General features: G+C 32.8%; 2 protein-coding genes across 11 annotated transcripts; one reads left to right on the plus strand and one right to left on the minus strand.

Annotated features, from left to right (window-relative positions):
• Positions 1-4,374: 4,374 nt before the first annotated feature.
• Positions 4,375-6,647, plus strand: abo (de-etiolated protein 1 abo). 2 transcript variants are annotated; one of them, XM_090163346.1, is made up of 3 exons: positions 4,375-4,577; positions 4,703-6,178; positions 6,400-6,647. In XM_090163346.1, the coding sequence occupies exons 1-3, from the start codon at positions 4,543-4,545 to the stop codon at positions 6,587-6,589; spliced, it is 1,701 nt and encodes a 566-aa protein (XP_090019472.1). In that variant the 5' UTR covers positions 4,375-4,542; the 3' UTR covers positions 6,590-6,647. The 2 variants fall into 2 exon arrangements, with proteins under 2 accessions (XP_090019472.1, XP_090019471.1); XM_090163345.1 differs by having other exon boundaries at positions 4,510-6,178.
• A 2,363-nt stretch (positions 6,648-9,010) lies between these two features.
• On the minus strand, positions 9,011-20,461 carry EndoA (SH3 domain containing GRB2 like, endophilin-A). 9 transcript variants are annotated; one of them, XM_090164288.1, is made up of 15 exons: positions 20,424-20,461; positions 20,304-20,356; positions 17,889-17,968; positions 17,758-17,826; positions 17,616-17,688; positions 17,410-17,553; positions 16,525-16,658; positions 16,390-16,456; positions 16,199-16,219; positions 15,710-15,810; positions 14,692-14,795; positions 14,483-14,631; positions 11,842-11,958; positions 10,425-10,664; positions 9,011-9,907 (listed from the first exon to the last, which is right to left on the minus strand). In XM_090164288.1, the coding sequence occupies exons 3-14, from the start codon at positions 17,931-17,933 to the stop codon at positions 10,429-10,431; spliced, it is 1,260 nt and encodes a 419-aa protein (XP_090020414.1). In that variant the 5' UTR covers positions 17,934-17,968; positions 20,304-20,356; positions 20,424-20,461; the 3' UTR covers positions 9,011-9,907; positions 10,425-10,428. The 9 variants fall into 9 exon arrangements, with proteins under 9 accessions (XP_090020414.1, XP_090020415.1, XP_090020413.1 ...); XM_090164289.1 differs by having other exon boundaries at positions 20,304-20,350; positions 20,424-20,453; XM_090164287.1 differs by having other exon boundaries at positions 17,889-18,037; positions 20,304-20,461.
• Positions 20,462-20,701: the final 240 nt, after the last annotated feature.

Consider the following 20,701-nt stretch of genomic DNA (forward strand, 5'->3'; position numbering starts at 1 on the left):
GAGTATACTTCAGAAGCTTTAACAGATATTTTAATATTTACATACATTTTCAGACTTTAAAGGGACTTTCAAGAGAGGCCTAGTCGATTTGAAATACGTCATTCAGTCGTTACTCTGACTTCACAACGAACGGCGACCGAATGACGTATTTCAAATTGACGAGTGTGGTCTCTTGAAGGTCCCTTTAACAATAGAAAAATAACTCTTCTTTCCAAAAGAAACGGACGCGTAAGGTTTCCCAAATAACGAATTAATTTTCGTACGTTTTCCATTATTATTAACTAACAGACGTTTAGCTTACATACCCTAAGCCTCGGTTGACAGACGACGTTTCGCGTAGTTTTTTCTAAGAAAAACGATACATTTTACCTCACTAGATGGCGAACTAGTTACCCGTGGTGCACTCGGATATATTCCCCGCGGTCGGGCGGGACGAAATAAACTAAGGTAAATTTTCTACCCTCCCCCTGGCGTGCAAAGAAAACGTATCCCCCGAAAAAAGCGCACGCTGATAATTTCGATTCATGTATTTCTGACCATGTGAAAGATAATTTATTGGTATTTTACAAACTTAAGAAGTTTTGTCCCTACAATAACCTCTTAAACCATGAATTGTTTGTAATTTATTAACTCTTAATTAGTGCAATTTCTGTTACTTTCTGTAATAGAACCTATACTCTTTTCAACCAACCCCACTATTTGTGTTATTTACACATAATTTTATCTATTTATTTTTGATTTCATTTGTTTGAAGTTTATGTTTCGGTGTACCCATAGAAATCAAATTCAAGGAAATGTGGGTTATTTCTTAAAATCTAGCCGTTTGTAATTCCATTTATGCTATAGCCTAGTTTTGGTGCTGTGGCTTTATAAAGCGTTTTTGAATCAGTCATGCCCTAAGGTAAATAATATTACCTTAAATTTACTTATGGTAATTGCTAATCCCCGCAGTGATTTCTCGGGCATTGTTTCCTGGCAGTTCTAAAAACTTTTGAAATCGCGGATTATAAAGCAACCTGGGCAAAGTGCCTGGGGTCTACGATTCCATATAATAGGATATACGAAGGTCCGTAAAGACGATAAATGAGATATTTTTGCCCAAGGCTTACTGAAGGGTAATAACGGCCTTGCGCGGATAGTTATTTGATTTATTTGGTCATTAGTGATATTCATAATCTAATGAAAATTTGTGTTGGATGAATAGTAAGTGCCATACTTAGCAAGTTAGCACTATTATTATTGTTATTATTAAGCAAAGATAATATAACTACGTAGTTATATTATATTTGCTTTAAGTTACTTATGCGACCAGGTATGAATTTTAATTTTTATAGAAAATGTTCAAAAATCATTGTTTATTAATTTTGCCACTGGTCGCTAAAGACAAGCTAGTTTATTTAATCACAAAAAGTACAAGTTACCAAGAGTACGTCAAGTTGATAAGATTTCTTGTGATCTCGCGAACTTGACGGTTTTCAAAACCGGAAGTAAGAGCGATTGACGTCAGAGATTTTACAAGATTAGTAAGATCCCTTTAGCGGCTTTAGAGGTAAAGGGGCTCCAAAGTTCGGTGGCAAAAACAAGAAAATTGAGCATGCTTTTCATTCTCCCAACCTCACATTCGGCCTTGGCAGAGGCGGGCAGAGTCAACCGTAAATTTCGCACTTTACTGACTTTACACACATTTTGCTACCGAACTTTGGAGCCCCTTTAAATAAGAATTCAAGATGGCGGTGAATTATTTAACATAAACCTCAAAGACGATGATACGGGAGTAATTTATAAATTTAAAGTTCCTGCCGAAGAATTTAAGCGAATTTAGAATGGTAAATATATCTTAATTGTTCTTCGAGGCTTTTATAATATGAAAGCAACATTTCGGCGTACTATTTATGAAATATCATTTGATGACAAGGCTTAATTAATTGCTTTCTAGATCCATGCTCTGACCATAGATATAAGAAATGTATATAAAGGTCTAGATAAATTTCGGGGCGTCTAAGCCTAACATAAAATACGGAATTGACACCTAGCAGACACCGAGGAAGGCACGTGACCAAGAGCGCGAGCTCTCTTAACATTTTAGTACTATGTGCTTGACCTTTCCGCAGACCGTAGTCTTTAGACACCATCTGTTGGTGACTTTTAGTATAATTTTTAAGCAGGAGACAATAGCTCTCGCGACGATAGCACGAGCTTTCTTACCGATAGATAGCGCCTTATAAGGATAGCCTGCAGAAATTACGCGTTTCTGCTAGCTGTCACCTCCGTATTCACTCCCTTTGAAATATTTTATCTAGACCTTTATATACGTTTCCTATTTCTATGGCTCTGACCAAAGATAATATACCTAAACGAAAGAAAACTAAAGGTGAGTAATATAATCTTGGGTTATCTATTGAAATTCCTTATTTCTCACCCTGCTATGAAGCTCGATTTTTCGGACTTCCGGCGTGAACTCAGTAAAGCCTCTCGAGAAAAAGCGCTGTCGAGAAACACCGTGATTTCGAATCTAGGTTACGTAGTTATATTATCTTTGCTCTGACACAACCACCATTTTGTTTGGGACTTCGCGGCCTTTTCAACTTGACGCAAAACCGCAAAATCTTATAATAATAATTTTTCTTGCTAGACGGTATAGGATCACTTGGAAACTCGTGGGACGATAGCCCAGCAACGTTTTTCCTATTCGTCGACTTACGAAATGTTACACAGCAAACCTTAATCATTTCAAATAATGTTTTGAAAAGTTTAATAATAATAAAACGTAATAATTAAAGTAAGAACATAATAACTTAAGTAAAAAATAGAACCAAAGATGTATTTACGGATATTTTATTTTGTGTTCTTAGTTTTACATTTTTAAATCTCGTGCCGCGCAAGATGACGCCGAAGCTTATTTTCGATACGGAGCATAGAAATCGGGTAACAAACTAGAACGATTTTTACAATTTTGTCGCTTGTTCCGATTAGAACTTTTAAAAAACCCTGCCTTTGGCCCATGCTTTTCGTTTGGCTGGCAACGAAAGTTACGCCATCTGCGCCACACTGGTGAACTAACACTATTTCGCCTAAGATTAAATGGCCGACTTTAGCTCGATGCTAACGCGGTTTTTTTACATCTTTAAAGCGACTTATGTTTAATTAAAGTTGAAGAATGGCTCAAAATTGCGTAATTAAATCATGGAAGAGTAAATACACAAAAGAAAACATATCTTTTCACATGTTAGTGTTAGAAATAGATTTCTTTTTACCATAATTTCCAATCGCTAAGAACGCACCATAGAAATCGGATAACAAACTAGAATGATTTTTGAAATTTGGTCGTGGGGCTATACGCTAATAAAGTTTGCCTACTTAGCGGGGTTTTCATTTTGCCGTCGTCTGCTCTTCGGTCCTCTACGCCAGCTATGACGCCAGTGGGAAGCCTAAAGACCTGATGCAACTTTTACTGTGTGTCGACATTGCTTTCTTAAATGTTTTTTAAAGCATCGTTTTCAATTAAAATTACCTTTACATATGCTAATAAATAAACTGAATAGTCTGTTATATGATTTGCACTATCTAAAGAACAAATGCTCTGAAGTTTTCCATATTTAAAGGTGGTTAAAGAGGAAGGTCCATTTTGGTTTTTGGGAAAACTCATTGACCCAACTTATGATTAAAGATAACTTGTGATAGTTCTTACAACTCTTGAATTGGCAAAATTTTCCCATAATTAATTTACACCTTGCTAAAATAAAATAAACCTTAGTTTAATATTATATCTGGTTAATGTAACTTAAAACAAATACCTTTGAAATCCAATCAGTAAAATAAAGAAAATTTACGCTTCAAATCAAACTTGGTCGAACCATGGATATGTATTAATACATATCCATGGTCGAACCCTCGGGGCTCGGGCCTTGTCCTCCAGTCCTGATTTTTTTGTTTAGACTGCCAGCAGCCAGCACCGACCGCGAATACGAGATTTAAAACTGAACCGAACTGAATTTTTCAGACTTTTTACCCCCTCGCTATATCCTTGCCCCCCGCAACTAGGGAATCGCGTGGTTAGACGGGAGCCCGTAGGAGCATGACTAATTAATGTATACATTAATTAGTCCATGGTAGGAGTCTCGCCGCATTTCCAATCTAGGGTACGTAGTCTAGATTAGAAGGAAGTGAATACGGAGGCGACAGCTAGCAGAAACGCGTAATTTCTGCAAGCTATAATTATAACGCGCTATCTATCGGTAAGAAAGCTCGTGCTATCGTCGCGAGAGCCATTATCTCCTGCTTAAAAATTATACTAAAAGTCACCAACAGATGTTGTCTAATGACTTCCGCCTGCGGAAAGGTCAGGCACTTAGTACTAAAATGCTAAGAGAGCTCGCGCTCTTGGTCACGTGCCTTCCTCGGTGTCTGCTTAGTGTCAATTCCGTATTTATCTAGACCTTTATATACATTTCTTATATCTATGGAGATGGCCGCTGTAGCGCGAGAGATCAAAGTTGGCCGTGGTTCAAGCAAGTTGGTTTGAACTTGGTTCAAGTTGGCAGAATGACTGTATGTCTTCCTGAGAATTTTATACACAGGTCTGTCCAATGCTTCCCACAGAAAATATTAGTAGTAGGAAAGTGGTTGTTAAACTTAAAGCTTCTGAGACTTCTAAAACCTTTAACTTGACAAATTCTTCAGAAGCCAAACCTTTTACTTCTAGATCTACGGATGGAATAAAATACCGTTCGATACCTCCCCAAAATATTGTCCTTAGGTTAATAAGGCGAGAGACATACCCACCAAGACCCAATGTGTCACGTTATCACGCATCAAGGGAATTTCATCAGAATGTATTCCCAAATTTCACGGTGGTAAATGTAGAAAAACCAGCCTGCTTTCTACGCAAATTTTGCCCTAATGGACAATACTTTGTAGCGTTTAGTTCGGATCAAACATCGATTGAAATATATGAATATCAAGGATCAGCTGCCGCTGCAGAGCTAATAAAGGATGTGACTGGAGAGCAGACTAATAATGTATCGGATAAAGAAACTATGAAAATACGGAGCAGAATATTTGACAAGTTTTTCAAACTGCTACATGTTGTAAACGTTGCTACAAATGGAGAACAGTTAAATCGTGAATGTAGTTTGTTTACAGATAATAGCAAATATGTCATTGTTGGATCTGCGGCTTTTTTACCTGAAGATTCTCACCCACCTTTTTTCGATATCTACCAAAACAATGAATCAGTTTCACCCAATCCACGATCATTTTTGGAAGATTACTCATTACATTTGATTGACTTAGTTCATGGGAAGCTTTGCGATAAAAAGTCATTCAAAACTGATAAAATATTTCTGTCCCACAATCAAGGTCTATATCTATATAAGGATACCCTAGCAGTTTTATCGGTTCAACACCAAACAATACACATATTTAAAGTTTCTGAAGATGGTTTTTTTGTTAATGTTCGTGTCATAGGCAGATTTTGCTACGAGGATGATGACTTTTTAGTTTCATCTGTGTTATGTAAAGAGAAAAATGGGCTTCCTAATCGTGGTATTACAAGACCATATCGTGAGGCTAATATTAACTCATTAAAGCACCGTCTCTTAGTTTTCTTATATGAAAAAGCAGTCGCGGATGGCTGTAACGAAAACAGCCCTAGACCATTACGAAAATTTTACCAACACTTCAATCAGTTTTGTAATTTGCGCATTTGGAAAATGCAACTGCTAGATCAAGATCATATCCTGATGAAATATGCAAGTGAAGATGCAATAACGCTTCGTCTTAATGATCCAAATTCTCAGCCATGTTTCTTTGTTATTTATAATATTATAAGTACCAAAGTTATTGCAGTTTTTGAAAACACTTCGGAGGAGTTACTAGAGCTTTTTGAGAATTTCTGCGATCTCTTTCGAAATACTGCCTTAACATCCGAATCCCAACTAACATGCTCACCATCAAATAACACTTATTCTAGACTCATTCAACAACGATTTAAACAAACTATAATTAACGCTAAAAATGGGGGTCATACGGAAGCGACCAAAAGACTTCTGACTCAGTTGCCGATAAGCTCTCAATCTTACAGTAGCAGCCCATATTTGGATCTATCCCTTTTTAGTTATGATGATAAATGGGTTTCTGTTATGGAGAGACCAAAAACCTGCGGAGATCACCCTATAAGGTTGGTTAATAATAATAATCAGCTAGGCTAATACCCAAGGCACCTCCATAGTCCTAAGTCAGCAAGTAACTTTTAAAGCCATTAATTCAGGTGGCTGGGTTACAATGTGCAGGAGGGTAGTGGCAAGCCCTGCATGCCGACAGCTTCCTACACTAACTATTACCGTTATTGCAAAATTACCCAATTCCAATAAATATACAAATTAAATAAAAAAATTTCAGATTTTATGCCAGAGATTCCGGATTGTTGAAGTTTAAAATCTATGCTGGAGTTCAAGGAAGGAGTGCTCCTCCCGGCTCAAGGCGACTAGTGGCATTTACATTCCACCCCTTCGATCCATTTGCAATTAGCGTTCAAAGAACTAACACAGAATATGTTGTTAATTTCCACATTAGGCATTGTCCTACATAGAAAACTAAGAACTATTTTCATATTTAATTATTTAAAGTAATAAAAATTTTGCTTTTTATCATCAATCTCTTTTATTACCCAAATTGATAGTTTACGTGGCACTGTGTTCAAACCCTTTTTAAGTTCAACCTCATCTGTTAGTGTTTTTGTACAAAGTTCTTAAGTTTACCTTATTCAAAAAGAATTTAATGGTAATTGTAAGCATAGGTTCTCAGTGGGATGAAAATCAGTCAAGAGAGCCACAAACTATTATTGGTGAACATAAAAGTGAAGTAGTTTAGCTGTTTTATTGACGACAAAATTAACCTGATCCTATTTAGCCTCTGCGAGGATGTAGCCAAGGTGTTAATAATAATAATTAGGGCGATTTTCCCAGATATGACAGCCAGAGATGTTGCCCAAATGAAAAATTGACTTTGTAATAAGACCTTAAAATAAACTGATTTGAAAAGCTTCAACAGTTAAATAGTAAATAACTACACATACATGAAAGGAATGGATAATCTAATTAGCTAAGGGAGATGCAAAAATTTAAATAACATGGGTCATATATTTTGGATGTAAATTACCATCATTTTGATAGTTGCTATTTTCAAGAGAAATATTGGTTTTCTCATATTTGATTTTCCTTTAAATATTTTTTGGTAACTGGAAAAAAGTTGCCAATCAGTTTTACTCCTCAAAATTATAAGCTACACCCCATTTAGCATATGCTGAAAAGAGGGTGGGTAGGAAGCCTGAATCACAGGATGGAAGGAGATGAGCTACCTGCTCTTTTGCTCCAATTTTTCAAACAATACCATCACAAATTTCAGTTTATAACAGCCACTTTATAACCAGTGAGAACGAATAAAAAAAATGAGTTATATTAGAATGATAGTTTGCAGTTCCTAATCTGAATTAAAGCAAAGTTTGAACTTTAATCAATAATTTTATTTTAGAACCATCAAAACAATTGTTTTAATACTTCATATTTTATTTCTTAATCAGTCGACGGAATTTATCACAAAATATTCCTACAAGGTGCAAGAACAACAAACCCTTATTTATTGCTCCAATAAACCTATTATTGTTATATTCTAAGTGGCATTTTCCAGACAAAATTATATAGAGCTAGGAGGTTATTTTATCTCACTCGTAACAACAGACTGTTGACAATTGTTACTCAGCGTAATTCCAATGGATCTTGTTTTGGTAATATGTTAAAAGCGAGAGATAATAACTCTTAATTTCAATTCATTTTCAGCTTTTCAAGATTAAATGATAAATGTTTAAGAATACCGTCATTATGCTTTGGTCTTTTTATATCTAGATTTTTTTAAGCTGTGGTTTGGTGCTTTTCCACTATTTGAATCAAAAAGCAATTTTTAAAAGGACATTGTTTTGCTATACATTGAAAACCCAATACTCATAGATATTTTTAGTGATGAACGATTTCATTAGAATTTCTAATAACAGGAATAGCAATTTTAACTGTGATAGAGGGATCCATGAAAATTTGTGGGTCACAACACATCTAAATTTATTATTGTCAACAATTTTGAAACCATGATAGTGCAGTTAGCGGGCACAATTTCTTTCAAATAATTTTGTTTTACAATCGGTTAAAGCAGCACGGGACAATCACCATCTACACTGGAATTATCTTTTGAAACACCGGAAGAAAAAATTTGGTACTACAGTTAGAAAGAGAAATTTCGTACAACTCAGATGGATATTTTTTAAAGATTCAAAACAGTTAGTTTGTGTAAAGTTTTAATGGACATTTAACCTACGAGACAGACAAGACATAAAAAGGTTCTTGTATCTTCCGTTCCTTTTTGGCAGGCAAAATTTGCCTAACCAAATGAGGGAAAAAGCTAGGTAACTTGATTACGAATCGGGGTTATGGAGTAGAGGAATAAAAATTACCTTAGTTGCTTTAGTTTTCTAATAAAACTGATAAATGCCAGTTGGTATAATTTTACTTAGTTTTTTTTTAAATAATTCATTTGCAAAGCTACGTCAATGTTACAGAATATTTTGAAAGCATGTTATTTAAGTTTAAATTAATTTTGGAATTTTTACGTCAAAGCATAAACTGGAAATTGTGGGGCAAAATTGACAGAGGTTTCATTAGTATAAGGTAATGACTATCAGGTCTATGAGTTTGAAATAAAGCACCTATTATTTCAATTGTTGGCACCTTGTGCGAGCAATATGGATTCCTCTAACCAACCAATTGCGATATACGGGTTAGAAAGAAGTTAATGCCAAATTTACTCCCATCAACAAACAGGCTTTTTCGTTTTTAAGTACATTTCTTTGTAAGAAAAATAAGCATTCCTCCTAACCCTATGGCACTTAAAATTTACAGCTGTGACTGTATATCTTAGTCGCAACGTCTTCGATAATTTTTATGAATGAAAATATACATTTTAAACGCACAAGGCATTTCTATTTAACGCGCGTCTAATCTGAAAATTAGATTTGAAATTGGTTAGAGTAAATTTTGCACAGTGCCCAAAAAATCGGCACAAATTTTACGTACATTTTACTTTGCTAGGAAGAAAATACTTAAATTCTACGCATGATTTACACATATTTGACTAGTTTTATTTTTTCTTACTTTACATGGTTTGAAAGTATTAAGTTAACTGCGTTAGGGATTTTAAACCTAGTGCATTAAACGTTAATAAAAAGGCAGTGAAATGAAAATATTGCACAAACACCAATTGCCCAACAAAAAAACTGGTAATAAACTGTCAACTTTTGATTTTAGCTAAGCTAAGTGCAAAAATTATAATTTTAAGTAATAAAGTACGTGATTCATTAGCATAAAACCAAATGCCAGATCCTTAAATTAAGAATTTGAAAATGGAAATAATTTTGTAAAAGGAGCGGGCGATTGATTAATCGTCACCCAATATGTTGATGGGAGGGCGAAGATTGTTTTTTTTTTAATAACCCTACAAAAATTCAATTCTATCTTGTAAATCATTGTATATTAATTATACGTATTATGTTATTAACAAATGTACATTTTTTTGTCCTCTGCCTATACATAATTAAATAAAACTCTGTAAATTATCTTTCGTTGCTCAACTAAAAAACCAAACTCAATAAGTGTAAATGATCTTGGAGGTATGTAGAGCTCTCCTTAATAAAAACCCACGGGGCAAACAGGGGGGGGGGGGGAATCATCCGCAAGATAAATTCTTTGGCAACAGAAAAATCAGTTATTTGGGCCAAACTTTTAAATAATTGAGCAAAAAAAGTCTTTGCCCTTGCGGTTTTTAGGAAGCTGGTCCATGTTACGTTTCTGACGAGCTTTTTCTCCTTTTGCAATTGATTTTAAATAAAGAAAACAAAATTAAAATTATAAACTTTAATCTGGCTCCAATATTTTCACAATGGCTTCAATGACTGTCAAAAATCCAAAAACAATAGGTTTGATTTTCAGTTTTGATAGCCTTAATATTATATTTTATAAGAGCCCCACGTAGCTCATTACAGCTTCCCTTTCATTAATTTTTCACAAAGTAACAAGTTAAGATTTTGATGCACTTTTACTTTCTAAATGTTTCATGTAAATATTTGAGGTTTAGCGTGTAAATTTTTTTTTGGTTTTGCCCTAAACTTTTTTGTCATATCTGGAGCCAGAACGTAAATATTCCTTTAAGATTGTTAGAAAGTAGAAAAGAATGTTAGTTGTTAATGTCATTGTCCCATGCTATTAAACCACAATTTTTCTAGAACAACGTGAATCAGCACTGTACCGTACCGTAACAAGCCTAAAATTTTCTTTCCTACGTTTTAACAGTTTAAAGTAAGAGTTAGATTGTTTGAAACTCACCTATTTAAGGTAAGGGAACAAGAACTTGGACATAGCTGACTGGAAATAGTCCAGTTTTCCCGTTTACAGTTCCCTCGTACCAGTTGTCGTCGATGCGATTAATAAGATTTATGACATCGCTCTCCTTAAATCCTAGTTCCCCTTCGTTCTCAGGATCAAAGTCATAGAGAGCCTGGCAGCAAGGTTGCTGGCGCATTGGAGTTCTGGCTGGGGATCGAACAGGAGAAGGAAGTGGAGAAGCTGAGCGGACCAAGGGCAAACGCAACAACCCATTTTTTAACCATTTCACTCTTGGGTTAAGTTTTCTATTCCATATTCTGACTAGCTTAGAACTTTAAATAACACGAACTCAGTGTATCATTACCGCGGAGACAAATTCTTAAAAGCCTTTAAGATTTAAGGTGTTTGAATTGAAAACAACAAAACTGTCCTTTTTATTCTTACCAATTTTTAAAAATGTCTATGTGGAAATATGTACAGTATTACTAATTTTAAACTTTTTGTGGAGTACAACAAACCAGAACTTAGTTTATGGTCCAAGTAGTAACTATAAAAGTGGTAGCTTGACACTTTTTGTATGAAATATAAAAAGTGGGAATTTAAAATATCAGAAATTGTTAAAAAAAATTGAATTATTTTTCCTATATAAACGTTTACTATACCCCAATGATTAAGTTCAAGGGATTGATTTCTCTTCCTATACATTTTTGTTTCCAATAATTCCTACATATTTTTGACTTTAGTAACAAAATATTTCTATTAAATTTTGCATAAACTCTTAAAATTAAAGGCTTCATGAACTATTGAATTTCATCAGTAATATTGATAGTAGCTATCAATTGAACAATACTGTTCATCATGCCGTATTAAATCTAAGCAAGCCAACGAAAACATATGGTACTAAATACCCATTCTAGCATGTCAATACAGATTATTGGATAAAAATATCTTTATCCAATAATTTATATCATGAAACAATATAAATATACACTTGGAATGTTGAAGGCTCCATTGCTACCATTGTACCTGAAGAAGTGGGCTTAACTACAAAGAATATAAGACGGAGCATGCTTTTGCAGCATAAAAAAAATTGAAGGTTAACTTGGAAAATAAACTTACCAGAAAATAGATTTAGGAAACCCCAATTGGTTCTCACACTGACGTTGTTGGAGAATTTATGTTTCATAAGTTATTTTATAGTTAGATGGTTACGAAAGAGTAAATGAGATCAGTAAAATTCAAGGTACCAATGTTCAAGTAAAAATCTCTGCTACAAAACAACCCTGTTTTATGGGAACCATAGCAGCCACCAGAGTCTTCCTTAAACATTCCATGTGTATACATATAATTTCCTGTTTATATCTAATAGAAAGATTAAAATATCTAAAGATAAAGAAAAGACTAGGAACGTTAGTACCGTTAGGGGAGCGAGCTGGTGAAACGCCACCTCCCTGATTTGGATTGTTGAAGTTGCTGCTCAGAAACAATGGTTCAATTGGACGAGGGTTGACAGGTGAAGAAGCGGGAGAGCGAGCTGGAGAGACCCAGTAACCAAATACTCATGTTAGAATGAGACAGACAGACTATTAACAAGCGAAAGCTACAAGAAATAATGCTTCCAAGTTTCATGCGAGCATTAGTTAAAGGAATGGTGAAAAGTCAGAAGTAAACAAAAAGTTATCAAATAACCTCCAATTTATCATTGTTCCTAATATAAATAGGGGGGCTCAAATTCTAGAACCAGCTCAATTCTCCTATCTGAAAAATCTGCGAGAGGAGGAATTATGGTACGACCCCTCTAATTAGAAAGAGGGAAACATTACTGCTTGAGGGTAGGCTCAAAAGTAAGTGGTTCATTGAAATAAACCAGATTATTCATTATAATTATTCATTCAAAATTCTCATTTAGACCACTGCAGAGAAGGGAGAAGATGCTTATCAGATAGCCTAAAGCTATTAAAAAATACATAACTTATTTAAATCTGTGAACGCATAAGCAACTAACTACCAATTTACACAATAAAATATGCAGATTAATTATATTCACAGTTCTTATTTTTTAAATGGAGTTTTAGAATAATTTAAGCAAAAGTACGCTTAACTGTTGCACACAGCATAAATAGAATATACAAGGGCCATTATCATCGCTGATTGTTTACAAGACCAATTTAGTCCATGGATTTTCTTCATGATCAAATTGTTGGACATAAATTACAGCATTTGGCTCAATTAAAAACTAAGTTTCAGCTATTAGGAAATTTTTACTTTACTTTACTTTCTCCCAAAATAAGATTCAATTAATAATTTTATTTAATAGATTAAAAACTGTGAACAATTTTTTGCATTTATTTTTCATGAATAAGTTGATAGGAATTAATGTTGTTTAAGCACTTCACCATCCCATTAAAGTATTTAGAGAACAAGTTTGAGCAATATTATAAATGTTTAGCTTTGTTCAAGAATCTTAAAAGTATTAGGATAAAATTTTAACTTAGATTAATGATATACACAAGTTTTAAACAGCAGCGCATTTAAATAAGTTAATTATTTAGGCTTAAGATGTGCGAATGAAGATAAATATAAATATTTTACAAGAAATTTTTATAAGTATTTAACTACATTTGGTTTGAGGTATTATTAACAGTAATTAATTTGAATTTAGTTAAAGGGGCTATAAACCATGTTTACACATTAAATCATTGCCAAATAATGAAATTCCTTTATAAGTCACAATGAACTTACCCTGTGGTTTACTACCAGGTAACTGATGAAGGAAATAATTGATACCTCTTAAAAATTAAAATTCTTTTAAAAGTAAAAATAATGCTTACATTGCTAATATTATATAAATTATAAAATTGGAACATAAAAACAAATATTATAAACATTAGCTTTGTTTCTGAAGGTACTTATTTTGAAAAACGCATTATGGCTGATATTTATAACATTTGAGCGTTCAATTAACAAAATTTTTAGCTTATCCTAAGCGGTTGAAGTCAAATATAGACAAAGTTTAGAGCCCCTTTAAGCTTTTGTTTAAAAATGATTAAGTTTGAGTAGAGATAAATATTTAATCATTAAAGCATCATGCAGCCCTTATTTGATTATGCCTGTTCTTGAAATGTGAATAAAATGGGAATACTGAGAACGAAGCAAATCAAAAAGAGTGCTGATTCACTAACAACATTAAATAAAAACCATGCACAAAATATGGTAATCGTTAAGTGTTAAATATTATATTTGAATTTAGTATTAACTTACCACCCAATTAAAGTAAATTGTCGGTTGATATTCAATGGTGTTTTATTAACCCAAGAGTGGCGGAAGAATTATCGCTTAAAACCTTTTAATCTTACACCTGACACGTTGAGCTAATTCACTATATTTGGGCTTTATCAACTACTTAAACTTCAATTGTAAAATAAAGCTAAGTTCAAAATAATAAAATAAATGAAATAGTAAAACGTTTATATATCCAATAAAATTCTAATCTTAATCTATCTTACTAATTATTTCATGTTTTAAACTAATTTAAAAAAAATTCCTAATATTGTAGCAATTATTTGTCCTATAAAAATAAAAGATCCAGGTATAAATATTCAAAGAAACCACGAAACATGTCATATTTTGGCATGGGAACAGGAAAGCTTGATATCAAACAACTTTTAAATTTGGAAGGATACAGATTTAAGGGGATTTGTCCCCATTTAATCCTAGTGGTTTAAGCCAGACTTCCAACTCTGCCTTCAAATTTATGCTTAATACTGTGTTTAGCCCTACACTGCTACTAACAATGTGAGTGAGCGCAATGGCTTAAAAAGAAGTTGGTTAAGCCCAAATAAAGCTTTGGAAATGAATTTTTTTTTAAATAAACCAAATTTAAGAATAAACAAGCTTATCAGGAATTCAAATATAAAGCAAATGTTTGTTTAAATTTAAACTTAACTGCTTTCACTACGACTATGCTTCGAACTTATGTAACAAAACATTTATGCATCAGGTGTAAGATTGTAAATAAAAACATGCAAAACAAACCAAAAAAAGGCCATGCAATCTACCTGGATACATAGTGGAAAGTGACCCGTTAAATTTAGCACCTGATTCGATTCCGGGCGAGATATCATCGTGCATCATGGAAGGTATGTTTAACTCATTTAGTGATTTCGGTTGGTAGGGTTCCCGTGGTTTCTCCATAGCTTCACTTTTCCTATGATAATATAGTTAAGACCCATTGATAGACAAATGATAAAAATTAAATTGACGCAACTGTTCATTAAGTCGCTCTTGTAATGTCTGTAGAATTTCAGCACACTGTTGATGATATTCAGTCAATCCTTCAACAAATGCAGCGAGTTGAGATATCTGTTCCACCTGAGGAAATTTTTTAAAAGCGTTTAAGGAAAAACTTAGGCTTAGAATCGGCTGAAGTTAAACCAAAATCTAGGCACAAACAAAACCAAGTACTAAAGGATCTTAGCAATAATTAAAGCAAATGTCAATCACCCAAATTTTCATGAAGTTACTCATTTCATGATCGACATTTATACTGAATTAGTTCCATATATGAGAAGTAATAAAGTCAATAATTTAATAAGAAAAACTTATTGATTTAAATTTGACTCTTCAGAACCCTCTCTTAAATTTCCCAGATTTTCACAAAAATATTGAAATTTCCTGGACTTTTCTGTCGCCAATTTAAATCGCTGATATTTCGTGGATTTTCAGGTCTGTATGAACTCTGAATTTTTTTTTAATGAAAGCTATTTGCAACACTATAGCAGGCCTTTTTGCCGTTTCACATTCTAACACATAAGTAAACTTGGACGGCGCCTTACATTTTCTTTCCCTAACAAACATCAGTAAAACATTTCCTAAAGAGACATACTTATGGAATCAACTTAAAACTATGGTTTCAATGACTAACAAAACCTAAAATATAAATAGAGATGCACCAATATTGGTTCAGCCAATATATCAGCCCATAAAAGGTGGCACTGGTAAATATTTTCAGCCACATATCGAAAAGCATTATTTTGAATAAAAATAACGCGCAGAACATTTTTGAATTAAATCTTTGAAACACCCACAGACTGTCAAAAGGTCTACAGTCTGCCTATGATTGGCCTGACATGTAAGCAAACATTTTTCCTTTTTAAAGGGAAATGTAAGGTTGTGAGAACAAAACAAAATGGTAGAGATTTTTGGCTTATACAGGCCAATATCGATATCATGAAAATAGGCCGATATATCGGTGCATCCCTAAATAATAACTTATGAATCCTTACTTCATTTTCCAGCAAATTGTGCATTCCCATAGAGGCCAAGTTGAAAGATTCCTCAAATTTATCCTCGGCAAGTTTAATCTCGTCCTCGGTGATATGCGTACCTTGGTTAATCACAATATGAGCAACAACATAAGATTGGGAGCTACAATGATAATATCCTAGCATATATTCTGGACAGAAAAGGCCTTCCATTTTATCACTAAACTGGCTAACAAATAAAAAAGTAAAAGTTAAAAATAAATAATTTCTATATTAAAAAATATATAGCTTGTACAAACAGAAAGCTAAGCTAAACTAATGCTCAAAATATGTTTATTATTTAAATGGTTAATATTAGTTGAAACCAAAAGCTTTGGCTTAAAAACTATAGTTTCAAAATTAGTTTTGACTAAAATACTACGAAACCAAATGATTTATCAACAATTAATATTAATATGTTACATTAGGTTTTCTAAGTGTGTGTGGAGTAGGTGCAAAATAAGAACATACCACGCGGTTTCGATGTTGACTCTTGGGCAGATCCGGAACATGCAGGACAATCAGATTACGTACATTGAAAAGAAAAAACAACGCAACGTAGCAAATCAGGGATCAAGAGCAGAACACCATGCACAATGGACAACATTAAGTGCTGGTTAAGCTAAAAATTATTTTTAATAACAATTAAATCAACACCTCACCTTTAGCCAGTTTTCGTTTCTTGCAATCATAGTCAAGGCGCCGGCCTTGCAGTTTTTTTCGGTGATGCTATTGGTTAATACAATAATCCAATAGAATTAATTTTAATAATTGAAAATTGTAGTTACTGAAAGTACCATAACATCCTTTAAGTCTTTAGTTTGTAAATGGTGAAGCGGTTCCAAGAAATTCTGTTTAACATTGTCCTCTAAGGCATATTTTACTTCCGCCATTTGCCTCATTGCCTCACCAGCTTCAACTAATGAATTTGCTTAATAGGCAAATAAAATATTACATATATGAAATGTCAATATATGGTTAAATATGCTGCTCAACCTCATTGACAACCGCAACAAAAAGTCAAAGTCAATGTTTCACATCAAGCCTTGGCTTAAAGGCTTTTTGGAGAGGTAAAATCTAGGAGCAACAAACACAAAAAGAACGCAGCTAGCCTTTAAACACGCTAAGGCAGTGTTGTGTACAAATTTCATTGGACGAGCCTTTACGCTGGACGTTTTACGGGCGGGGGGAAGACAATTTCCAAATTTCCCAATTCCAACGGCAGCAGGCGTTAAAGCGTCTAACCAATAAAAATTGTACACAAGAAAATCCACGACTTTTGACAGGTGCATTATCCTTATGTGGGGTGCTATGTTTGTTGCTCCTAGGTGAAATTAACTTTGGTCAATTTGAAACAAGTGAGGGGTGCTGGTGAAATCTTTTCAGAGTTGATAACGCTGGTGGAACGTTGGCAAACTTCTTTAAGTTAATAAAATTTCACTTAATAAGTTCACCCCGGACTTGAAGTCAGTGAAACTACTCCTAAACATTGGCTCAATTAAAACTTTTCGCATACATATCTATAAAATGAACTGTCAAATTTAAAATTCGCATGATTTCCCAACCAAATTACTTTTAATAAAAATTATGCCAAAGGTTTTCTACCTTAAACTTACTTTCACTCATGCCATTGCCTTAAGGATCGAACAAAAGCATACACAGTGTATATCAAAAATGATTACAATACAAACCAAATACAGAGTCATCCCCAAGATCTTTTCCAAATTTAACCATGGAATCACCTAGAATACCTTCAGGTTGTTGATAAGCGTGTACTTTTGGACCCGTCCTTAACTTATTGCTCATCATTAACTTAGTTCGGGTAGCTAAAAAATTTGAAAATGCTTTACAACATTCATCCAAAATTGGGAAATTAAAACAAATTGACCTGGATTGGGTTGAAGGTATTCTTTGGTTTTTAATATTAAGTCCTCGACCAGTTCATTGGTTAAGTCGGTTCTCTGAAAATATTCAAGAGTTTGATACCTATACAGCAAGAAAATTTGCTTTATGGAAAATTTCAAACATACCCTTTCCATTTCACAAAAATCTTCCGTAAATTTTGTGCCTTCAGCACCACCAATTTTTTCACTAACATACTGAAATAAAATTTAAACCGTCTAACCACTTCTTTCGATTTGCAATATGTTCTAATAATTACCTGATTAGCTTTATTAATCTGTTTTTTTAAGCCAGCGAACGCCATTTTTAATCCACAAGTGAAAGATTAAGTCAAATTGCCTGTTAAAAATTTGTCTTATTTGTATAAAGGTACAATTTTAACTCCACAGCAGTTTATTTGAGATCAGTCTAAAAAATATTGAGTTTGACTGGTCCAAAAAGCCTTTTATGAAACATGGAAATTTAACTAGTAAAATATTCATGTCACCCCATCCCTTGTCTACACCACTGAATGGACCTGATCTAATTAAACACAATTTCAGTTAATATTTAAATTCAGTAAATTTATATTACTTCCCCTGGCAAGTTCGTCTTATTCTTAGTAATTAATTTTTGCACAGGTCAGGGGTGAAAGTGGGCTCACGCCCCGTAAAATTAATAGCGGAAGAAAAACCATTTGTTAGTGACTTTTGTAGTTAATTGTGTGCCTATACCAACCAAATATCTTGGCCATTGCACTTTTCTCTAGGTAATTAATTTTCATAAAGTACAATGATTGACTTTGCATATTCAGCAACTTTATCGATATCAAATTGATATATTGCTAACCAAGGGCTTCCTTCAACCAGTTTATTCCTTAAAATAAAATTTAATAAAAATAAAATAAAATATAATAAAAATAAAATAAAATTTAATAAAAATTAAAATATAATAAAATAAAATTTAATAAAAATAAAATAAAATAAAATAAAATAAAATAAAAATAAAATATAATAAAAATAAAATATAATAAAAATAAAATATAATAAAAATAAAATAAATATTTAATAAAAATAAAATAAAATTTAATAAAAATAAAATAAAATTTAATAAAAATAATAAAATAAAATAAAATTTAATAAAAATAAAATAAAATTTAATAAAAATAAAATAAAATTTAATAAAAATAAAATAAAATAAAATAAAATTTAATAAAAATAAAATAAAATTTAATAAAAATAAAATAAAATAAAATAAAAAATAAAATAAAATTTAATAAAAATAAAATAAAATTTAATAAAAATAAAATAAAATAAAATAAAAAATAAAATAAAATTTAATAAAAATAAAATAAAATAAAATTTAATAAAAATAAAATGAAGTAAAATAACAAAATTTTATAACCATAAACTTTTTGAAATAATAAGCTTAATTGTAGATCTCGGAGCCAATTGCAATTATTTAAACTGGCCTAAAATTGATATATCTCGGCTCCAAAATATGAAGTTTTTTACCTTGACGTGTAAAAAAACAGGTGCTTTACATGTATTAAGAAGAGATCTTTAAGCAAATATTGAAACAAATGTTTGTAGATCTTATATTACCAAAATGTGCTTAAACTCTGCACAGTAGTATGTAGACAAGCGAATGAATAGCGAAAAAAGAAATTGTTCTGTGCCTTTTCCATCTTTTCTAATTCAAGACACGAGGGATCATCTGGAGCTTTGCCAAATTCCATTTACAACTAGAGTTTCACGTTTAAACCTTCATTTCTTAGGCAATTAGGTATTTATGAAAGAGCTTAATTTAAAAGTGAAACTGTTGCTCATAATTCAGGAAAAATAATACTAAGCATGTGATGAAGAGGACTAGCTATAATTTGGTATCTAAATCCAAAAAGAAAGTAATACTTGTACATGAATATACTTAATTAAAAACCATAATACGCTATAAATAAAAAATTGTCTTATCTAAGAACTAATCAACAAATGAAAGTTTTAAAAATTAAATTCCAAGCCAATTTTACTTCAAATCTCATTGGTTTGGAATTCAAGTCATGGGACAAAAAAGTCATTAGATGTGTCCACAATAATGAAGACTTTGTAATATTTTATGTTATCATATGAAATCAAAAAATGACTCTACACTATGTAATTGAGTTGGTTTGGCTTTCAAAACTTATTGAAATAAATTGGTTTTACTCACAAGAAATAATGGCATAAATAAATAAATTGTTCTGTCTAGTGCCCTAAACCGAGCTGGGCGTCTCAAACAACTTATTGGTTTTGTCTCAATTGAGCCCATTTTAGGACCAAGATACTAAAATCGTGTTTATACTCTAAACATTGGGTCCAAGCAAAAAATAGTAAAATGAAGTGTGCAATGTGGATCAACACAAATATGGTATTCTACATTAGGCCTAGCCATAAGAGATAAAACGTATATAAATATTCATTGTTTAAATGAATAAATGTATATTAAGTATCTCGATTTAGAGCTTTGCTGTGAATAAATGGAATCTAACATTACACTAATGCACGATTCGGTAAAATACTAAACTATAATAAAATTTTTTGTGGCCTATCCCTTCAATGTTGGCTCCACAGCAATGACGTTTCTATTAATAGGCCAATCGGGCCTTGGGCTAAAACCACACTATTAAACTACTTTCATCGAATAAAATAAACAAAATTACCTTTTTATGACTGATGTAATTAATCCAGCCGATGCTCAAAAATTAGACTTACCCTAAATAAAAAAGACTACTATATAAGCATCGATAATAATTCTACTGGAAAGTGCAAAATTCCCTAACCCAGTCTCACAGCCGTCGAGCAGAGCTCTTACTGACAAGGATTTTATCTCCCTCCCCACTAACCTTGTCCATAGACATAATAAATAGGATAGACCCCCGGCGCTTGGGTTGGCATTTGGCAAACCTTTATTACACGCCAATAAGAAAAAGCAGACGCGGGGGAAACGGCCGACAATTCGCCATCTGCCGGTCGCAATTTTTTTTTATCACAAGAGCTTTGCGCCACCTATTGGTTACTGAAATTGATATCAAGCGCGAAGTTCAAGTTAAGCTAACCT

The sequence above is a fragment of the Leiobunum rupestre genome, chromosome 11 (assembly GCF_980474605.1).
Source record: "Leiobunum rupestre chromosome 11, qqLeiRupe1.1.hap1, whole genome shotgun sequence".
Taxonomy (NCBI): domain Eukaryota; kingdom Metazoa; phylum Arthropoda; class Arachnida; order Opiliones; family Sclerosomatidae; genus Leiobunum; species Leiobunum rupestre.